The sequence below is a fragment of the Leuciscus leuciscus genome, assembly GCF_965113295.1.
Source record: "Leuciscus leuciscus genome assembly, chromosome: 9".
Lineage (NCBI taxonomy): Eukaryota > Metazoa > Chordata > Actinopteri > Cypriniformes > Leuciscidae > Leuciscus > Leuciscus leuciscus.
In genome coordinates, this window is record NC_138733.1 from 22,027,943 (window position 1) to 22,046,883 (window position 18,941).

The window sequence follows — 18,941 nt, forward strand, 5'->3', positions numbered from 1 at the left end:
CTCATAATTTCAGATTTTCTTAGGCTAAACTACTTAAAACTCTTTATGGAAATTATGGGATGTCGGGCCTAGTTGTCACATGGGAAATTTGTCACAAACATTTTTAAGAATCCTGTCCTCCCAATCTACAATGTCAGTGTCATATTTTATAGCTGTCAGGAGCAAGATGTCACATGTTATTTAAACATTATACAATTTAATGTTGCAATAGCTGATGGATATTTTGTGTTGCTTTTCACATTTTTTATTTAAATTATGTGATGTTTTTAATTCATCTAAATATAATGAATGAATGAATGTACTACTGCTGTACATCATATGTACTACTGCTGTACACCCAAAGCACTTTACAGGCACTGTACACCCATAAGGCCTAAAGGCAGATTGAATTGTGACATGCATATACCAGAAATTTACATTCACCAGAAATTTGCATTCAATAATACACCTACACACTGAGAAATATTCATTCACTGTAAAAAGTGATCAGTTCACTTAACTTTAAAAAGTGAGGAAACCCGTTGCTTTAAAATGATTAAGTAAATAAACTTAATGCATAGTTGAAAAAAAAAGTTAGGTGGAATTGTCAAATTCACACAACTTAACTTTTCAATGCATGAAGTTTATTACTTAATAATTTTAAGGCAAAAGGTTTCCTCACTTTTTTAAGTTAAGTCAACTAAGGTCTCAGAACAAGGTGTCCTTTACTTCGATTATAACAAAAATTCATCAATGTACATCCAAGTAAACACTTATCTACATGAGTTCATTCCATCTAAAACAATGCAGCACAATTATATATTTTTTGGCCATTTGGCAATGCTGTTAATGTAGCTTAGGCACAAGTCTGTAACTGTGTTAAATAGCATCCACTTTTCTTCTGAATCTCATCAGCCCAGAAATAGCAGCTGATTCCCTAGAGTATCATCAAGTTATAAAGATTAAAAATATATGATTTCAAATCTGGCTGTGTGCTGGAGTCTGTAATAATAATTGCTTTTTCTCTCTCACTCTCCCTGTCCCTCACTCACACACTCACTCACTCACTCTCTCTCTCACTCCACCCCATTGAGCAGGTTAAAAGGACGAGTTCAACAGTGTTAAACTTACTTTATATGCAAAAACTGTCTTTATTTTGAGATGTTCCCAACACTAAAATCCATATGGAACTTGAAGAATGGGATAGTTCTTTTCTTCACTCCTTTGATTCTTCTCCCACTTCCAGTAGTCATCAACACAAGGGTATGTAAATGAAAGCTTTTATCTGAATTGAACAAAATTTTGGCAACTTTTTACTTCAATGCTGAGAGCTTAAACTTATCGATTTACTTCTATAGTGTAGATGTTGCATGCTTTTGTCAGAGGTTATGCTTGTTAGTGTTTCTGCACCTGTCAAATGCTTTAGTAACGTAAATGTATTCTGTTTAGTACATAGGGACTACATTCGTACCCTGAGGCCTCCATGTACAATAATTCATTGTGCCTCAAACTTGTTTTTTTAACCCTTTGTCATTGTGTATGTTCAAGCGTGGGAACACATATAGTCTAAATTCCTGACTCTGAGTCAATGTGTTTTGTGGTCATGTCTGTCATGTGCACGAGACAAAGTTCATATCAATTGCTCCCACTGATAGTAAATGAAATGTGTATTTTTGCCTCATCCTCTGCATTGTCAGGCCCATTGAAGCTATTTTAAAGATTTTTAACAAGATATTTAACATATTTGAAAAGGCAATACTATTACAGTGGGGTCCAAAAGTCTGAGATCACATTCAAAATCTGGGATTCATCACTTGAAAAAAAAAAAAGATCACATCACTATTTGTTACTAATCAAATAAGTAAGCGTGTGATCTTCATCATTAGAACTTCTTTTTACAGATGATCTTAAGTCACAAGATGCTCTTTAGATGATTCTCAAATTATGCTGGACACTGGACAGCATTGCTTCTGTCATTAAAGCAAAAGACGGACATACCAAATGCTAAGACATTTTCAATTTATTTTAATTAGAAAAATTTAAAAACAATTAATTAGAAATTAATTAGAAAAACAATTCAACTTTTCAATCAGATTGATTTGTAAAATAATAAAATAATACAATAAAATAGCATTACCTGCATTTATTTAGTCAAATATGACTTTCAGACATTTGGCCCCAATATGTGCCCATCTAATATAGCTTGTGTTTTTTAAAGAGCATATTTCCATCTTCCAGGAGGCCAGCTGTGCCTATGTAATCATTCTGATGGCAGTATACTGGTGTACTGAGGCTCTTCCTTTAGCTGTCACATCACTGCTACCTGCTGTTCTCTTTCCCATGCTTGGTATCATGCAGTCCAAAATGGTAAGTTAAAGGTATGAATGAAGAGAAGAATAGCCCGAAAGCACTCATCAAAAGCTAAAATAAAAGCTTTTGTGTTGTTCTCTAGGTGTGTATGCAGTACCTGAAGGACACTAACATGCTGTTTGTGGGTGGACTGATGGTCGCTGTGGCAGTTGAACACTGGAACCTGCACAAACGTATCGCCCTGAGAGTGCTGCTCATTGTTGGTGTGCGCCCAGCGCTGTAGGTTAAACCCTGTACCAGGCACAATCATTGGTAGATTGTTAAATCCAATCTTTATTCGTGTAGATTTCACACTTGTATTCGCATTCTGACTGCTTCCTCTTTATTAATACAGCCTGATGCTGGGTTTCATGGGGGTGACAGCTTTCCTCTCCATGTGGATCAGTAACACGGCTACCACGGCCATGATGGTCCCTATAGTGCAGGCTGTGCTGGAACAGCTGAACAAACAGGAGACAGAGCCTTCACAGATGACCTGCGGTGAGGAGCGGCCCCAGGCCCCTGAGGCGGAGTACAAACAGACGGCAAAAGACAGAGACAAAGAAGGTCAGTCTTTATGGGGTCATAAAGACTTTTGAAAGAAATTAGTACTTTTGATAACACTTCAGTTTAGGGTCCAATTCTCACTATTAGCATGCATATGACTAGATATTGGCTGTTTATTAAGCACATATTAATGCCATATATGTATGACCATGTTCTACATCCTTAATCCTACCCAATAGCGAAACAACATCTACCTTACTAACTATTAATAAGTAACAATTAGAAGTTTGTTGAGGCAAAAGTTGTAGTTAAGAGAACTGGACTCTAATCTAAAGTGTACTTGTATTCAGAAAGAATGCATTAAACTGATCAAAAGTGACAGGAAAGTCATTTATAGCTGATGCTTTGCCATCACAGGAATGAATGACATTTTAAAGAACATTAAAATAGGAAACAGTTATTTTAAATTCTAATAATATTCCATAATATAACTACTTTTGCTGCATTTCTGATTAAATAAATGCAGACTTCTTGAGCATAAGAGACTACTTTATAACAAAGTCTTAACAATCCCAAACTTTTGAATTCAAGACAGAATGTTTATTTTTGAATGAACTATCGCTTTTAAGTATATTCCATATTTCTTAGTGGTGCTACGCATGTTGGATGTCTCAGCAGAGGCCAAGCAAAAGGAGTCAGCAGAAAAGCGGCTCATGGCTAAAGGCATGACTCTGTGTGTGTGCTATGCTGCCAGCATTGGGGGGACGGCCACACTCACAGGCACTGGACCTAACCTAGTATTTAAGGGTCAGATGAACCAGTGAGTATTAACCCTCTGATAAAAAACTAACACTTTACTACAACCATTCGTGTTTCAAGTTACTGAACCCTTTGCTTTATTTTCCTCCAGATTATTTCCTGAGAATGGTGATGTTATCAATTTCGCCTCATGGTTTGGGTTTGCGTTCCCAAACATGATCATCATGCTGACGATAGCTTGGCTCTATCTTCAGTTCGTTTTCATGGGATTCAAGTATGATATATAATCACTTTGGTAGATTCCACCTTTGCTTTTAACATTCCTTTCATGAAGCTCTTTGTTCATGTCTCCAGCATTAGGAAGACATGGGGATGTGGGGTGGTAAAGTCAGAAAAGGATATAGCCGCCTATAATGTGATCCGGGAGCAGCATCTTCTGCTGGGACCGATGTGTTTTGGTGAACTCAGCGTTCTGGCTCTCTTCAGTTTGCTTGTGGCGCTGTGGTTTAGTCGAGATCCGGGATTTGTGGCAGGCTGGGCAACACACACCTTTAACACTGAAGCAGAGTATGATTTAGTCTTGAATCATTGAATTTATTACAAATTTGCAATTTATTGAAGTCACTAACCATGTTTGATATCCATCTAAATGTAAATTATTTAAGCCATTTTTCATAGACTAAACTCAAAATAAATTATTTGATGTTTATACAAAAATATTTATTTTGATCATATTGTATTAAATATATATTTAGGACATTTTGGAATAATAATATAACTTTTTGATGTTTAAAATTCCATACATTCAGATATGTGACGGATGCTACAGTTGCAATCTTCATTGCCATGTTGCTCTTTATTCTTCCATCAAAACCACCTCGGCTTTGCTTCTGGCCATCAACTGGCTCTGAAACAGGTAAGACATATTTTACACAACAAAAAGGTCTACACTGAAAACAATGGAGCCTATTTGAGCTATATGTCAGATGGCTGAGAGTTGGAATACTGTTTGCTATGACCCACTATATATATATATTCATTCACAGAGTCTCAGCTCTCTTCTGCACCCAGTACAGCCCTGCTGTCCTGGCAAGTAGCTCAAAAGAAGTTACCCTGGAACATAGTTTTGCTTCTAGGTGGAGGATTTGCCCTGGCCAAAGGTAGTGAGGTGAGAGTTTTATGCACTCAATGAAAAAGTTATTTGACAATTATTGTGTTTCTCCAAACCGCTATCAAGATATAATCATTTAAATGGCGGCTGTCATTAAACTGGCCTCTAAACATTTGCAAACATTTTTCAGAATTTTTTTTGATAAGAGATTTATTGAAACATACAATAATTAAGACATCAATAACAGAATAAATAAAAACAATGTGTTTAAAGCATATAGAGCATATATTTAACAATGTATTTAGAATTGTGGCAATATGCTCTGTAAACATCAGCCAAATTTTGTAGACAAAAAGGGTTGGTTGTCTATAGCACAGCAATACATGAAGCATGGCTCACATAGAGGTCACTTTCCAACAAAGCAGCTTTCCGATTGTCAACACGGCCAATTCGCTTGACCAACTTGATCCCTGCAATGCGAAATCTATGTAGGGAAATGTTTTGCCCTCACACAAATTGAAATTACTAGATGATTTGGAACACAAATTTCATAAAAAAAACATAACTAATTAGCTTGACCATAATGATGGATTAACGTAATCATCATTATGATTAAAAAAGTGAATAAAGTTCCCTATTTTTGACCTGCATTTGACTTCATATATATCTTTTATCTCAGGAGTCAGGTCTATCCAGATGGATTGGAAACCAGTTGACTCCCCTACACAGTATCCCTCCCTGGGCCATTGTTATCATCCTGTGCCTCGTGATTGCCGTTTTCACTGAATGCACCAGCAATGTGGCCACAGCAACCCTTTTCCTCCCTGTTCTTGCTACTATGGTAAGAACTGAATGTAAACCCAGGAGCAAAATTGAAAGCCTTAGGAAGGTTTTCTCATTCTTATCAGGGAATAGGTTCTAGAAAAGCCTTCAATGCATGAGAAAATGAAATACATACTGTATTTTGTGTGTGTGTGTGTGTGTGTGTGTGTGTGTGTGTGTGTGTGTGTGTGTGTGTGTGTGTGTGTGTGTGTGTGTGTGTGCGTGCGCGTGTGCGTGTGCTTGTGCGTGTGTGTGTGTGTGTGCGTGTGTGTGTGTGTGTGCGTGTGCGTGCGTGTGCGTGCGTGTGCGTGTGCACATATATGTATATGTGCCCAAAAGGAGCAGGTGCTAGAATTCTTGAAATAGCATCCGCCATGAAGTTGTATTGCTCACCAGCTGTGCAATGCTTCAATGAAACGGTGGCCTCTGTGCAGACATGACTCACAGTTTGTTCTAATCTCTAAGAATTACAGCCCAATTACAGACACTTAGAGACAGCTTAGAAAACACGCACTTAGATCAGAGACACATGAGTCAGCACTATCCACAATTAAATCTTGTTTTCTGCTTTATAAATATGTCATACATTTCTGATTGTTTCACAGTCTCAATCTATTGGAATCAACCCTCTGTACGTCATGGTGCCATGCACACTTAGCGCATCCTTCGCATTCATGTTACCTGTGGCAACTCCTCCAAACGCTATAGTCTTTTCCTACGGATACCTCAAGGTTTCAGACATGGTGAGTTTCAAAATTGGTTTTATTCTAGAGAAAAAAAATCACTTTCCCTGGTTTGCTCTGCCCAGACGACAATTTCAGCTAATTTTCATATTCAAAATGTCTTTAAAAGCTCATCATAACACAAAGGAACTGGTTTAAAAGATCATATACCATCAAATGATATATGTAGTTATGTCCGTGAATGTTAAAACAGAGGATTGTTCAAACAAATGTGGCCCTATATATAGACAAACCATAAGTTGTCTGACCACTTCTAAAAGATGTTCCTTCCCAGCTGCTCCAGTGACCAATAAACTCACTCAAGTGACATTTAACTTTTTGTTTTTCTCAGGCAAAAACTGGCATGATGATGAATGTCATAGGGGTTTTCTGCATCACCTTAGCCATCAACACCTGGGGAAAGGCCATGTTCAACCTAGATTCTTTCCCTGCATGGGCCAACCAAACAGTAATATGATGGACAGTACGAGGCCGAATGCAAACCAGCAAGCTGCTCATTTTCTTCCCATTATTCTCATAAACTTCATGGATCCAAGCTGTAGCACAGAGAAACTGAAACCTGCCATGTCTTGCAGGACTATTTTGCACATTGATAACCTCTTTCACTTAAGGGTCTGACTAAATAAGCAGCCATATATGCTATTTTCAAATATTTGGGGTCAGTAAGATTTTTTATTAAAGATTAAAATAACTGTTTTCTATTTTAAAGTATTTAAAATGTTGTTGTTTTTATGGGAAAGCTGAATTTTTAGCAGGCAATACTCCAGTCTTTGTGTCCTTATTGAATCAAAGCATTATTTAAAAATGAATACTGACTTACTGACCCCAAACTTTGAACAGTATGCAGGATCATCACATAAGTTCATCTAACAAATGATATGTTGACTCAAAATAAGAAAGCACAGAACAAACAAGGAATGGAACCAATTTAAGGAGCAGGTTAGAAACATTATTTTCAAGCATATCTTTCACATATTGTTTAGAAGGCATGCTAATCTGTCAGAACCACAACTAGTTGAGCAATCCTTTCGTCAACTAAATAATAAGGCAGCATTATTGACATTAACTCCAATTATAATTACCCATTTGAATTTCTCATGACTGAGATATGAAAGCCTCATCCACAACTGCATTAAATCTCAGGGCATTGAATTGGAAAGACACATAGGGCAACTCCTACATTAAATGAAACAAATACCTCATAGTTCTTAACAGGTGTACTGAAACATTTTAACATTTATACATTTTGGCAATCAGATTATTAAAATCTATCTATGTTGTTGTGTTTTAACAGAGTTTACAGTATGTAAATATGCAACTTCAATACTGTCTGTACATCTACGTTTGAAGTTTTTATAATTCCACTAAATCCACCAATCAGTGATTACTGTACCTATAGCATCAAAATGACTTGAATATTTGTAAAATTAAAGTACTGCTGAATTGTAAAGCATATGACCTTAGTGTGAATGAGGGACGGCCTTCCAGAGTTTAATGCACCTATACTGTATATTCCAGTGTGATGTGTGAGTTCATTGATACACTGTATCTCATTTTGTTTGAATGAATACTACAATGCTTACTGAATATTTCTTTTGGAATTTGAGAAATTATTAGAATAAATCTGTTTATGAAAATAAAGCACTTAAAGGGCATGACTGTAAATGGAATATGCCCTCAAACTGCTGTTCTGTTATGTTAAAGAGATAAAACTAAATAAAACCATTTCCCTACAACAATATGCTTGATCCTAAATTACACATTCTACTCAGTGTCTATGGTGGTTATGTTATGCTACATATGCTTCTGGTAACATTCCCAATGTTTGATATATTCTGTTAGCCTATATTCTAATAGCATAAGATGATGTATATAAAATTTTTAAAAAACTGACACCAGCTGCTGTTTAAAATAACTATAATTATGCAACTTAAACTTTGCACACCAAGGACACTAAAAGGAAGACTTTCATTAAGTTCAAAGTGATCCCGCCAGTACAAATTAAATGTGAAGCAAGGACTATTTGGGGAAAAGGCATGGCACAGAAACAATGACAGCAATGACAGTGTTCTATAAACATTGAGCCCTATAAAATAGCTCAGCTGACTCTCTCATGCAAGCACAACCAGATTTGGTTCACTTCAATAAAGAGCCAGTCTGTAATATAGAAAGAAAGCTAACAGATTTTCTGCACAAAAAAAGGTAGTTTTCTATATGATGGATCAGTAAAAAAAAAAACAAAAAAAAACTCTGATTGACAATTCAATATATTTTGTTCTACTTAGGTTTCCTAACAGAACGTTAGCATATGGGTCCCAGTTGGTTACTTTAAACAATGAATGAATTAATAAATAAATAAGTAATTCTAAGAACTTTTTCGGCAGGTTTAACCAAAAACATACCTTGTTACACTGAGTTTTTACTAACAGCCTAAAGAGAAAGTTTACAGAACGTTCTCTAATAGTTATTTTTACATTCACAGAACTAAAAATTGTTAGCTGGGCTCAGCCTTTCTTTGAGAAGAAAGTGTAGGAAAGTTCTGGTTTCAAGCAGGAACATGAAGTTTGCTTACAATTAATGTCAACAGAAAGCAGGGGGTTCCACACAAAAAGAGTGAAAAGCGGTTAAAACAGTGTGACTTTAAAAGTCAATGTTTGGTTGTGACTGTGACTCAATCACAATCTCTAAGTTCAAGTTAAATCCTAAGAGTAGACAGTGCTGCACCACAGCAAATCCACCTGATGATTTCACAAACCTTCCCAGGTTAGAAGCACTGGATTAATGATAGCTCATGGTCTTGTGGAGACAAAAGACTAGACTTCACAACCATGTGTTTATAGTCTCCATGCAGCCAGCGGCCACTGCAAACCCCATAGTGCATAATAATCCTCAATTGCTGAGGTATGACCAGGTTGAAACCTCATGATAATTTCTTGCAATTGTTGCAATAACTACAGAGGAATGTTGCAATTTTGGTCAGGTTTAGATCACATGCGTGCGGCCGAATGGGCAGCAGAACGAAAGAAGTGTGCCATACAAAGAAATCCTTTTTAAAAATAGCAGTCACATATAACACACAAAAATCTTTGGCATAAAACAAAGCGATGAAATTGAATTACAGAAAGTGATTCTCAAAAAAGTTCTGCCTTTCACCACAGAATGCATTTTTTTTCTATTTAAGAAATTAAATTGTTATAGGGCTTACAAGTAAGCAGCTAACAAGCGGTTGGGTGTTCTGTGACACTGTGATCACTATGATCCTAGATCTTTGAGGGAAGGAGCAGATTTAATTACAGTGCCCTTTTCTGCTTTTCGGCATCTCCAACACCCACTCATTATCCATCTGAACCAAAAGTGCATATGCCTCAGCCTCCAATTTGGCTGTATATACATATAAGAGCCCCCCCAAAAAACAGAGAGCATAAGTTCATTTTTGCTTGGATGTTATTCTTGTCTAAGACTTTTTGTTGAACTAAGTGAATACGGTTAACTCTTTACTTTCTGGTAAGTAATATGTTGGATAAAAGGCTAATTCATTTTCTAGTACCCTGTATTAGTGACACAAAGTAGTATGCTACTTTGGGAGAGAGCGGGGAGAGTTTTCTCTAGCAAAGGTTTTGTAGGTTAAAAATCCTCTTCAATTAAAACATTAAAATATTATATTATTAGATATATATAAAATATTAAGCATTAGACGGTCTCTGTGCTTTCTTCTTGTATATTCATTGTAATAAAAAGTGTATCCAAGACTCAATCTATAATTTTAGGACAAATAGCTCCACCAAATGGCGACACAAGTAGTAGTGCACACAAACAATCTGTTTCACTAAACATAGCATAGCAACCAATTAGAAACATCAAATGTCAGTTTTGCCATTGTGAGGATAGCGTTCAAAATTTCATGGGTTTTTCAGTAGCCTACTTATACTAGTTGTGAAAGGTACAGCAAGCAGTTGCTTTGTGGACTCTCCCAAAATAGAGCAGTCTCCGTTTATTCCAATAGTATGCAGCTGCAGACCCACAGCACCAGCAGTTTCAGAACCACAGTTTCAAAACCGCAGTCACAGAACTGGAAGGGAGGGGCGGGGCTTAAACAGTCATAGTTGCGCTACCCATATCATTATGTATATTGGCGGATTAAGACTCTTTGGTGCCCCTGGGCACTGACACTGACCTAGAGTGACGTCAACAGTGAAGTCAACCCAAAATCCAAGGTCTGTCCGACGACGGATGTTGACGTCAATCTGACGTTGGGTTCTGACGTCAACCCAACTTTCACCATGCAAAAAAGCATGGTATTTTACCATTGGTTACTACGGCAAATGTGACTTTGAAACATAGCTCTCTCAGCCTAGCTGTCTTAAACTTTAACTACACTGTAAAAAATCCAACTTACGTTTTGTATGAAAAATTCCGTTTTTAAAGTTTATTCAACTATTTAACATGAAAAAAGTTGAGAAAAGTTGAGATAACTCAAACACGTAAGTTGAGAAAACGCAAAAATGTCCTGCAGCTGGTTGCCTTAAACTTTTAATTTTTCTCAACTTTTTTTTTTGTTTACAGTGTAGTCATCGTTAATGAGCATTCTAGACAGTAACAGAGTGGGGCTAGCTCAATCTTAACTTATAGCATCCTTTAGCTTTCCACATTTAACGCGACACATGCCAAACTTCAGTTAACTTACGTCTTTGTTTTTCTTTTCTTTCAACTCTGAATAAAACTATGTCAGCAATTTTTCCGCCTGACTTTTCTTCTTGGCGCCAAGTGCTAACCAACCACCGCAGGACATCGCCGTCAGTTTTCGCGCACTATTTCACGTCACAGTACCACAGCAAACACGGGGATGAGTGCAGTGGCCACTTGCATGCATAAAATTAATTATAAATAAATCAAAGCACTGTATTACATTAGTTTTGGTTCAGAAAACCGCTAGTACTTTGCAAAAAAGTTGCAGAAAGAGGCAAAGTGTAAACGACTGAGTAAAAAATTTAAAAATAAAATCAGTTCAAAACCTTACAAAACCATGCAGTTATAGATGTTATTGCAAGACCATGCAATCTGAAACCTTGGCATGGTTGCATTTCATTTTTCAATTGTCAAAATTTACCTAGCAAACACATTTACTGTGGCACGTTGCATTTCTGCTATGGCAACATCGCTGTCTACGTGCTCGCAACATTGTAACAACAAATTGTTGCGTAACATTCAGCAACTTAAAGACGACGACGTTCTGACAATTAATTTTTTTATGCTAGATATAGATATTCCCCATTTAGCATGTTATGTTTTGTGGTTAATTTTTAATTATAGATATAAATATATAAATATTTAATGTTAGATAAATATGTACTTTTTAAATATTGTTTATAAATTATTATTTATGGGCCTAACAGTAAATTAATTTTAATTAATGAACACCTGCAAGTGTACACTTTGAAGAGTAAAAATGACGTAGAAAGTTAGCTAATTCAACTTTATTAAAACTGCATAATTATGGTAATCAAATTGCACTTCCAAAAGTCATACATTTGTGAGAAAAAAAACAAACAAACATACTATACAGGGAGTGGACTAACGTTAACTAGCATGAGCACACATGAGAAAATCTATCAAGAAACGAATGAGACGACAAATCAAAGAAAAAAAAATAAACAGGTGTGTGAGCAGTAAAAAAAAATTCTCTCTGTGCGTTTAAAAAAAAAGGGAAAAAACATTACCGTGCAAGTAGGGCCTAGGCTACGGCTTGTCGCTGCCTGTTCAAGGAGTGCAGTGCTGCAATTAGGCCTACTCATCATTATATCATTTTGGCTTCATACTTTTGTCATAAAGTTAAATATTTATCATACCTGACCAGAAGATGTTCGAATAAATGTCAGATTAGACAAGAAAGTTGTAGGTTATGTTCGAATAATTACGTAGCCTATCTTATTTAGCTGAGGTAAACTTAATTCTCACGTATCCTTTCTTGATGAAGAATGAGACGGCCCAACGGTCAGCTGATATTTAAAAGGCTGATTTTCGCGCTTCAGGGCAGTGGCAAGCCAAGTGTTTCATTTACCTTGTTGCATAGACCATAGACCACCAACACAGATGCATAGTTTCTACACGCCATGTGCGTTGCTTTATTATTTTTCTGAACAGTTGCACATGCATTACTGAAAGCATTAGTGCCCCCTAGTGGCACTCATCTACGTCTCCCTTTAAAAAAAAAAAAAAAAAAAAAAACATATTCCAATGCAAGTCAAATAATAAAATAAACAAAACTTCTTTCCAAAAACTTCCTGTTTTTTTATCATAACATTTTAACTATTTAACAATGTGTCACATATCAACACTTCAACACTCTTCAATAAGTCTTTTGGGCTTAACAATTAATCTTCTTGGCCTCACTGCTTTTTCTGCACTCAGAGATGAGGATAGTGTACTATCTGCAAAGCTTTTCTTCGAGGTACTCTTCTGCCCAACATCTCTCTCATTGCAATGTTCTTTTGAAGCCACAGAATTGCTCCCATCATCCACACTGAATTCTGTTTTTTGAATTTTCAGCAAATCCCTCCTGTTTCTGCGAAGAGTATTATACTCTGTGAGTACTTCGTAAGATCTAGGCGTGATCTCTTTCAGAACTTTTGCTTTTGGTCCCCATTTACCGTCACATCTTACTTGCACCAAATCTTTACATTCCAGTGGGCGTAAAGGTTTTGCAGTTTTGTTGTAGGTGACCTCGGAGCTGCATTTCCTTGGCACAGAACAGATTGGTCTTTACTTTGTAGCAAATGTTCAGCTGAGGGTAACTTTGTCCTCAGCTTCCTACCGGTAGCATCAGTAGTTCTGCTGGAGATTTCCCACCTTCTAAAGGTGTTGACCTGTAGTTCAGGATAGCAAGGTGAGGATCCTCCCCAGCTTCAGCTGCTTTCTTCAGCAGACGTTTCACAATCTGCACCGCCTTTTCGGCTAACCCATTTGACTGTGGGTAATATGGACTTGATGTTATGTGCTCGAATTCATACTGTTTTGCAAACTCTTTGAATGTCAGCCCACAGTGCGTTGTCACTGACTAAAGTGACCGGGATTCCATGTCTCGCAAAAATAGTTTTCAAATGCGAGATCACATGCTTTGCGGAGGAGTCTGTCAACAATGCAAACTCTGGATAGTTGGAGTAGTAATCCATGACAACCATATAATCTTTCCCATTCAGTTGGAACAAATCAGCTCCCACTTTCCTCCAAGGTTCGCATGGTTTAAAGTGAGGTAACAGCGGCTCTTTTTGCTGTTTGTATCTGTGTTGCTGACAAATCTCATAGCGTTGTACACGTGTTTCTACATCTCTGTTCATAAAGGGCCAATACATTACGTCTTGGGCACGGTGTTTGCACTTTTCGTTGCCCATATGACCTTCGCGTACAAGCCCGGTCATTTGTTGTCGTCCCATCGTATTAGGGACTACCATCCTACTTCCTTTCAGAAGGACTCCATCAATGATAGAAAGCTCATCCCTGAAATGCTGATATGGGCTTGGTAGCGTCTCATCTTCCGGTGAGTTGATTTTACAAATCACTTCTTGCAATACGCTGTCGCTTGCTGTTGCGTCTGCAAACTCCACCCACTTCTGTTTGGACACAGGTATATGGCCCACTACACAATCCACATGAATTTGTACATCATTTTCCGTGCTACTTTTACCGCTGTGTTGCAGGCTGGCTCTGCTAAGAGCTTCGGCCACTATCAAAAGTTTACCTTTTAAAGCAACAGAAGACGTTGGATGCGTGGTGGTACATCACCCAGGACCTTCGTTGATATTGCGATCAGATGTTTGTGGTCAGTCTCCATACACATACTCATGAAACTTCTCGCAGCCGAAAACTACGCCTAATGTCTCTTTTTCAATCTGTGCGTAAATTTTCTCTGCTGCTGTCATTGTGCGTGATGTGTCATGATTGCTAGTGGAGAAATGGGTGGATCCAAATGCAGCAACACAGTACTCAGGGCAGTCCAAATCATCGTCATCCATGCAAACGTCTAAGTTATAATAATCAGAATCGTAGTCGTCCATGCCAGTGTCGAAAACCATTTAATCCGTCAGAATAACAATAAAACAAAACAAGCAAGAACAAAAACGAGAACAGACTAGAAACAGACCTTAGTGTAGACGAATGACATACAATAATGACTCCGTGACATGAACTAACACAACAGGGTATTTATGCACAGACACTGACAACATAAATGGAAACAGCTGGGTGTAATCACAAGTGATGGGAACAAACAAGGAATCATGGGAAATGTGGTTCCAGGAAGAATGGAGACTGGAAGGAAGGGACCTCTAGTGACACCCAGTGGAACACAACAGACACTGTGACATGATGCGTAAGCAATAGGAAACCACTCTGTCCCATGTTTTTGGAGTAATACTGCTCCAAGTCCATCTTTCGATGCATCCCCAATGCTCTCTGTAATATGCTTTGTCTTTAGGTGCTGGCATGTCAACTACAGCTCGCATTTTTTCTAGGTCTGGCTGTATTCCTGCTGCGGATAGCTTATCTCCGAGGTAAGTGATCTCAGTCACTCCAAACTCACACTTTTGTCTGTTTAGTTTCAGTCCTGACTTCTGTGCTTGTTTTAACACTTCACTGAGTCTTTTGTCATGTTCATTTTGCGTTTTTCCCCATATTATTATGTCATCCAGGAATACTCCCACACCTTCCATGCCATCAAACAGCTGTTGCACTGTTCTATGAAATACCTCTGGCGCTGAACCGATCCCAAAAGGTAAGCGAAGGAAACAGTGTCGCCCGAAGGGTGTGTTGAAAGTACACAATTTAGCACTTTAGCACAGGACAATTTGGTAAAATCCTGATGATGCATCGAGTTTGGAGAAATAACGTGCACCTGTCATTGTGCTTGTTATGTCAGTCTTTGTTGGCAACTTGTAATGCTCTCTTTTGATCCACTTATTTAAATCTCTTGGATCTATACAAAGTCTGAGATCACCATTTTTTTCCCCCCAAAATTACCAGAGAATTTACCCACTCTGTTGGTTCCTCTATTTTTCTTATTATATCCTTTTCAATCAAGGATTGCAATTCAGCTCTCAGCCTTTCTTTGAGAGCTTTCTGGCTGGATGTATGACTGCTTGAGGATTTTCCTTCAGCTGTATTTTGTGTTTGCCTGGTAAACAGCCCACTCCATCAAACACATCTTGGTACTGTTTAACTATCTTGTTAACAGTACCATCTCATTCTGTTTCTCAACTGTGTCACTCTGCATAACTGCTTTACTGTTGATCACATGAACTCTCTTTATGAGCCCAACATTTTCACAGGCCTTCAGCCCAATAGGCTGTCTGTTACCCTCTACCAGTACACACATTACATTCACAGTCTGTCCTGTTTTTGCTGTCAGTGTGATCCTACATACCCCTTTTGTGGGAATCGGCTCATCATTGTAAGTTCGTATATTTATCTTTTTGTCTTGAACTTTCGGCTTTTTCCTCAATCTGTAGAAATCTTTTGTTGGCAGAAGGTTCACCTGTGCGCCTGTGTCCAGTTTAAAGGGTACAGTCACTCCATCAACATCTAGATGAGCTATCCACTCGTCCTTGGTGCTCACTACAAACACGGTGAGTAATGTCTTGTCCTGTTATTATCATGCGTCGCGTCTGAACGCGTTGTTGTTTTTGGAGCTCTATCGATTTGATTTATAATTCTTGATTTTTCTCTTTAAACTCACTTACAACGAACATTTTCTACTTTTCCTCACTGAGAAGCACTAACGTTACTGCTCAAACCTCATAGTTACAACGCGGACTGTTGAGCAGATGCGTCTCAAGCCTATTAGTGATCCAACGCTGCATACTCTTAAAGGTTACGTCCGTGGATCACGGCTGAACGCGTCTTCTCCACACTCACTTACAAAAAAAAAAATGTTTCGCCTATCGTGCGTCTACTCTACGCCCCTACCACAAAAAAAAAAAAAAAAAAAACGGATTATATCCAAGACTTCAGTCATAAATTAGTATTAATATTGATAGCATCACTGGTAGCTTCGTTGCTAACTCACTGTACATCTGTTAAAATGGCGAAAATATCAGATGTAAGTAGTCTACCTTTTGGTGCAGGTGAGGACACATTTGAGTTGCACACACTGCAGTCTGAGCTGGAAGCTGTTGAGAAACAGATCCACAACCTTTTATTGAGACAGGCCGAGCTGAGAGACCGGTGTTTGGCTCTTGAAACATCACGCGCCGATGCACACAAATCAGTGTTTAACGTTACTAACCCGCTGACTCCGACCGCGTCTACTCCGTGCGTTCCTCAGCATCGGTCGCGATCAGCCATGGTCTCGTTCACTCCGGCTCCAACACGCCACCACGAAGTCTGGGTGGTTCCGCAGCGGAAGACGCGAGTCAGGTTTAGACCAAGACTTTCTCCGACCCTCCCGGTTTTCGAGTTATCCACACAAAACCGCTTCTCCCCTCTACGCGAAACAGAACGCGATGCTGTGATCATCGGCGATTCCATCGTTCGGCACGTACACGCTACGTTAGGTAAAAGTAAGGTGCACAGTCACTGCTTTCCTGGTGCTCATGTTTCTGAAATCGCTGCTCGCGTTCCCGAGATCCTGAACGGTGACGAGCGCGTCGGAACTGTGGTCCTGCACGCGGGAGTGAACGACATCAGGCTGCGCCAGACGGAGATTCTGAAGAAAGACTTCAGGAATCTAATCCATACGGTACGCAGCACATCGCCTGAAACAACGATCATTGTGTCAGGACCGCTTCCCACGTTCCGATTAGGGCATGAAAAGTTCAGCAGATTATTTGCGCTAAATGAATGGTTAATGTCATGATGCAATGAGCAGAAACTGCTCTTTGTAAATAATTGGAATCTGTTTTGGGAGCGTCCTAGGCTTTTCCGTGCTGATGGCTTACACCCAAGCAGATTCGGAGCGGATCTTCTGTCAGATAACATCTCCAAAATGTTAAATACCCTTTGACTAGTAACCAAAAGTCCAAATCATAGTCTCTGCTGCACCAATTTAACTGATATAAATACTAGTGTAGAACATTGCATAGAAACCGTGTCTATTCCTCGTTTAGTGAGATTAAATAATAAATCTACTGCAGGATCTAGGAAAAATCTAATTGTTATTAAAACAGAAAATGTTGCTATTAGTAAACAAAAACTATTTCTAAAGCTAGGTCTTCTAAACATTAGATCACTCACACCTAAGGCAGTTATTGTAAATGAAATAGTCACAGATAATAGCTTCGATGTACTTTCCCTTACTGAAACCTGGCTTAAACCAAATGATTATTTCGGTATTAATGAGTCTACTCCTCCTGGATACTGTTATAAGCATGAGCCCCGTCTCATTGGTCGTGGCGGCGGTGTTGCAACCATTTATAGAGATATTCTCAATGTTACTCAGAAAACGGGTTATACGTTTATTTCATTTGAAGTACTTGTACTAAATGTTACGCTCTTAGATGTTAGAAAAACATCCCTATTATCTCTAGCCTTGGCTACCGTATATAGACCGCCAGGGCCTTACGCTGATTTCCTAAAAGAGTTTGCAGATTTTCTCTCAGACCTATTAGTCAATGTCGATAAAGCATTAATTGTTGGAGATTTTAACATACACGTAGATAATCCAAATGATGCGTTAGGAGCTGCGTTTACAGATTTATTAAATTCATTTGGGGTCAAGCAAAACGTCACCGGACCAACACATCGTCTTAATCATACACTCGATTTAATTATATCACATGGAACCGATCCAACCGATATAGATATCATTCCACAAAGTGATGAAGTCACTGATCACTACATGGTAACTTGCATATTACGTACTGCTGTAATATGTCATGCGGCGTCGCGTTATCAACCAGGCAGAACAATCCTCCCATCCACCATAGATAATTTCTCAAATTGCTTATCTAATCTGTCTCATCTGCTGCCTGAACCCAAACAAACAGATGAACTAGAAGAACTAACTAGCACTATGAGCACCATTCTCTCTAGAACATTGGATGTGGTTGCACCTATTAAATTAAAAAAGGTCAGAGAGAAAAATAAAGCACCATGGTACAACAATACTACGCATGTTTTAAAGAGAGAAACCCGTATTTTAGAGCGTAAATGGAAACAAACTAATTTAGAGGTCTTTAGAATCGCGTGGAAAGACAGTATGTCACGTTATAAAAAGGCCCTAAAAGCGGCCAGGGCTGAGCACCTCTGCAAACTAATAGAAAACAACCAAAACAATCCAAGGTTTTTATTTAACACCGTGGCTAGACTAACAAATAAACAGACGTCACCCGAACAAAATATCCCGTTACAGTTCAGTAGTAATGATTTCATGAACTTCTTCACTGAGAAAATAGAAAGCATCAGAACCACAATTGTAAACGTTCAATCTTCAATTGCGCCTTATAATTCAGCTTCAATTATCACCCCGCAAGAACAATTACAGTGCTTTACAACTATAGGACAAAAAGAGTTAAATAAACTTATCACTTCATCTAAAACAACATGTTTATTAGATCCTATACCAACTAAACTACTGAAAGAAGTGTTACCTGTAGGGGAAGAGCCTCTCCTCAATATTATTAACTCGTCTTTATCTTTAGGTCATGTTCCAAGAACATTTAAACTGGCAGTTATAAAACCTC

The 18,941-nt window shown here is 38.3% G+C and overlaps 1 protein-coding gene and 1 long non-coding RNA gene across 2 annotated transcripts; one reads left to right on the forward strand and one right to left on the reverse strand.

Moving 5' to 3' along the window:
• The first annotated feature begins 2,232 nt into the window (after nucleotides 1-2,232).
• On the forward strand, nucleotides 2,233-7,993 carry slc13a5b (solute carrier family 13 member 5b). Its single transcript, XM_082180526.1, has 11 exons — nucleotides 2,233-2,346; nucleotides 2,432-2,568; nucleotides 2,684-2,895; nucleotides 3,484-3,655; nucleotides 3,746-3,868; nucleotides 3,949-4,161; nucleotides 4,404-4,510; nucleotides 4,641-4,762; nucleotides 5,385-5,546; nucleotides 6,133-6,270; nucleotides 6,602-7,993. Exons 1-11 carry the CDS (start codon nucleotides 2,248-2,250, stop codon nucleotides 6,725-6,727), a joined length of 1,611 nt encoding a protein of 536 aa, XP_082036652.1. The 5' UTR covers nucleotides 2,233-2,247; the 3' UTR covers nucleotides 6,728-7,993.
• LOC309506684 lies at nucleotides 4,017-12,390 on the reverse strand. The gene is made up of 3 exons (XR_014208893.1): nucleotides 12,329-12,390; nucleotides 4,398-4,501; nucleotides 4,017-4,151 (listed from the first exon to the last, which is right to left on the reverse strand). It is a non-coding gene; the product is annotated as an uncharacterized lncRNA (long non-coding RNA).
• Nucleotides 12,391-18,941: the final 6,551 nt, after the last annotated feature.

Bases quoted from the DNA above. Each gene is read 5' to 3' on its own strand.
- slc13a5b (XM_082180526.1), top strand. From the start codon at position 2,248: ATGGCAGTATACTGGTGTACTGAGGCTCTTCCTTTAGCTGTCACATCA. The intron at 3,869-3,948 runs GTATGATATATA...TCATGTCTCCAG, and splicing joins TTCGTTTTCATGGGATTCAA to CATTAGGAAGACATGGGGAT. The intron at 4,511-4,640 runs GTAAGACATATT...ATTCATTCACAG, and splicing joins ATCAACTGGCTCTGAAACAG to AGTCTCAGCTCTCTTCTGCA.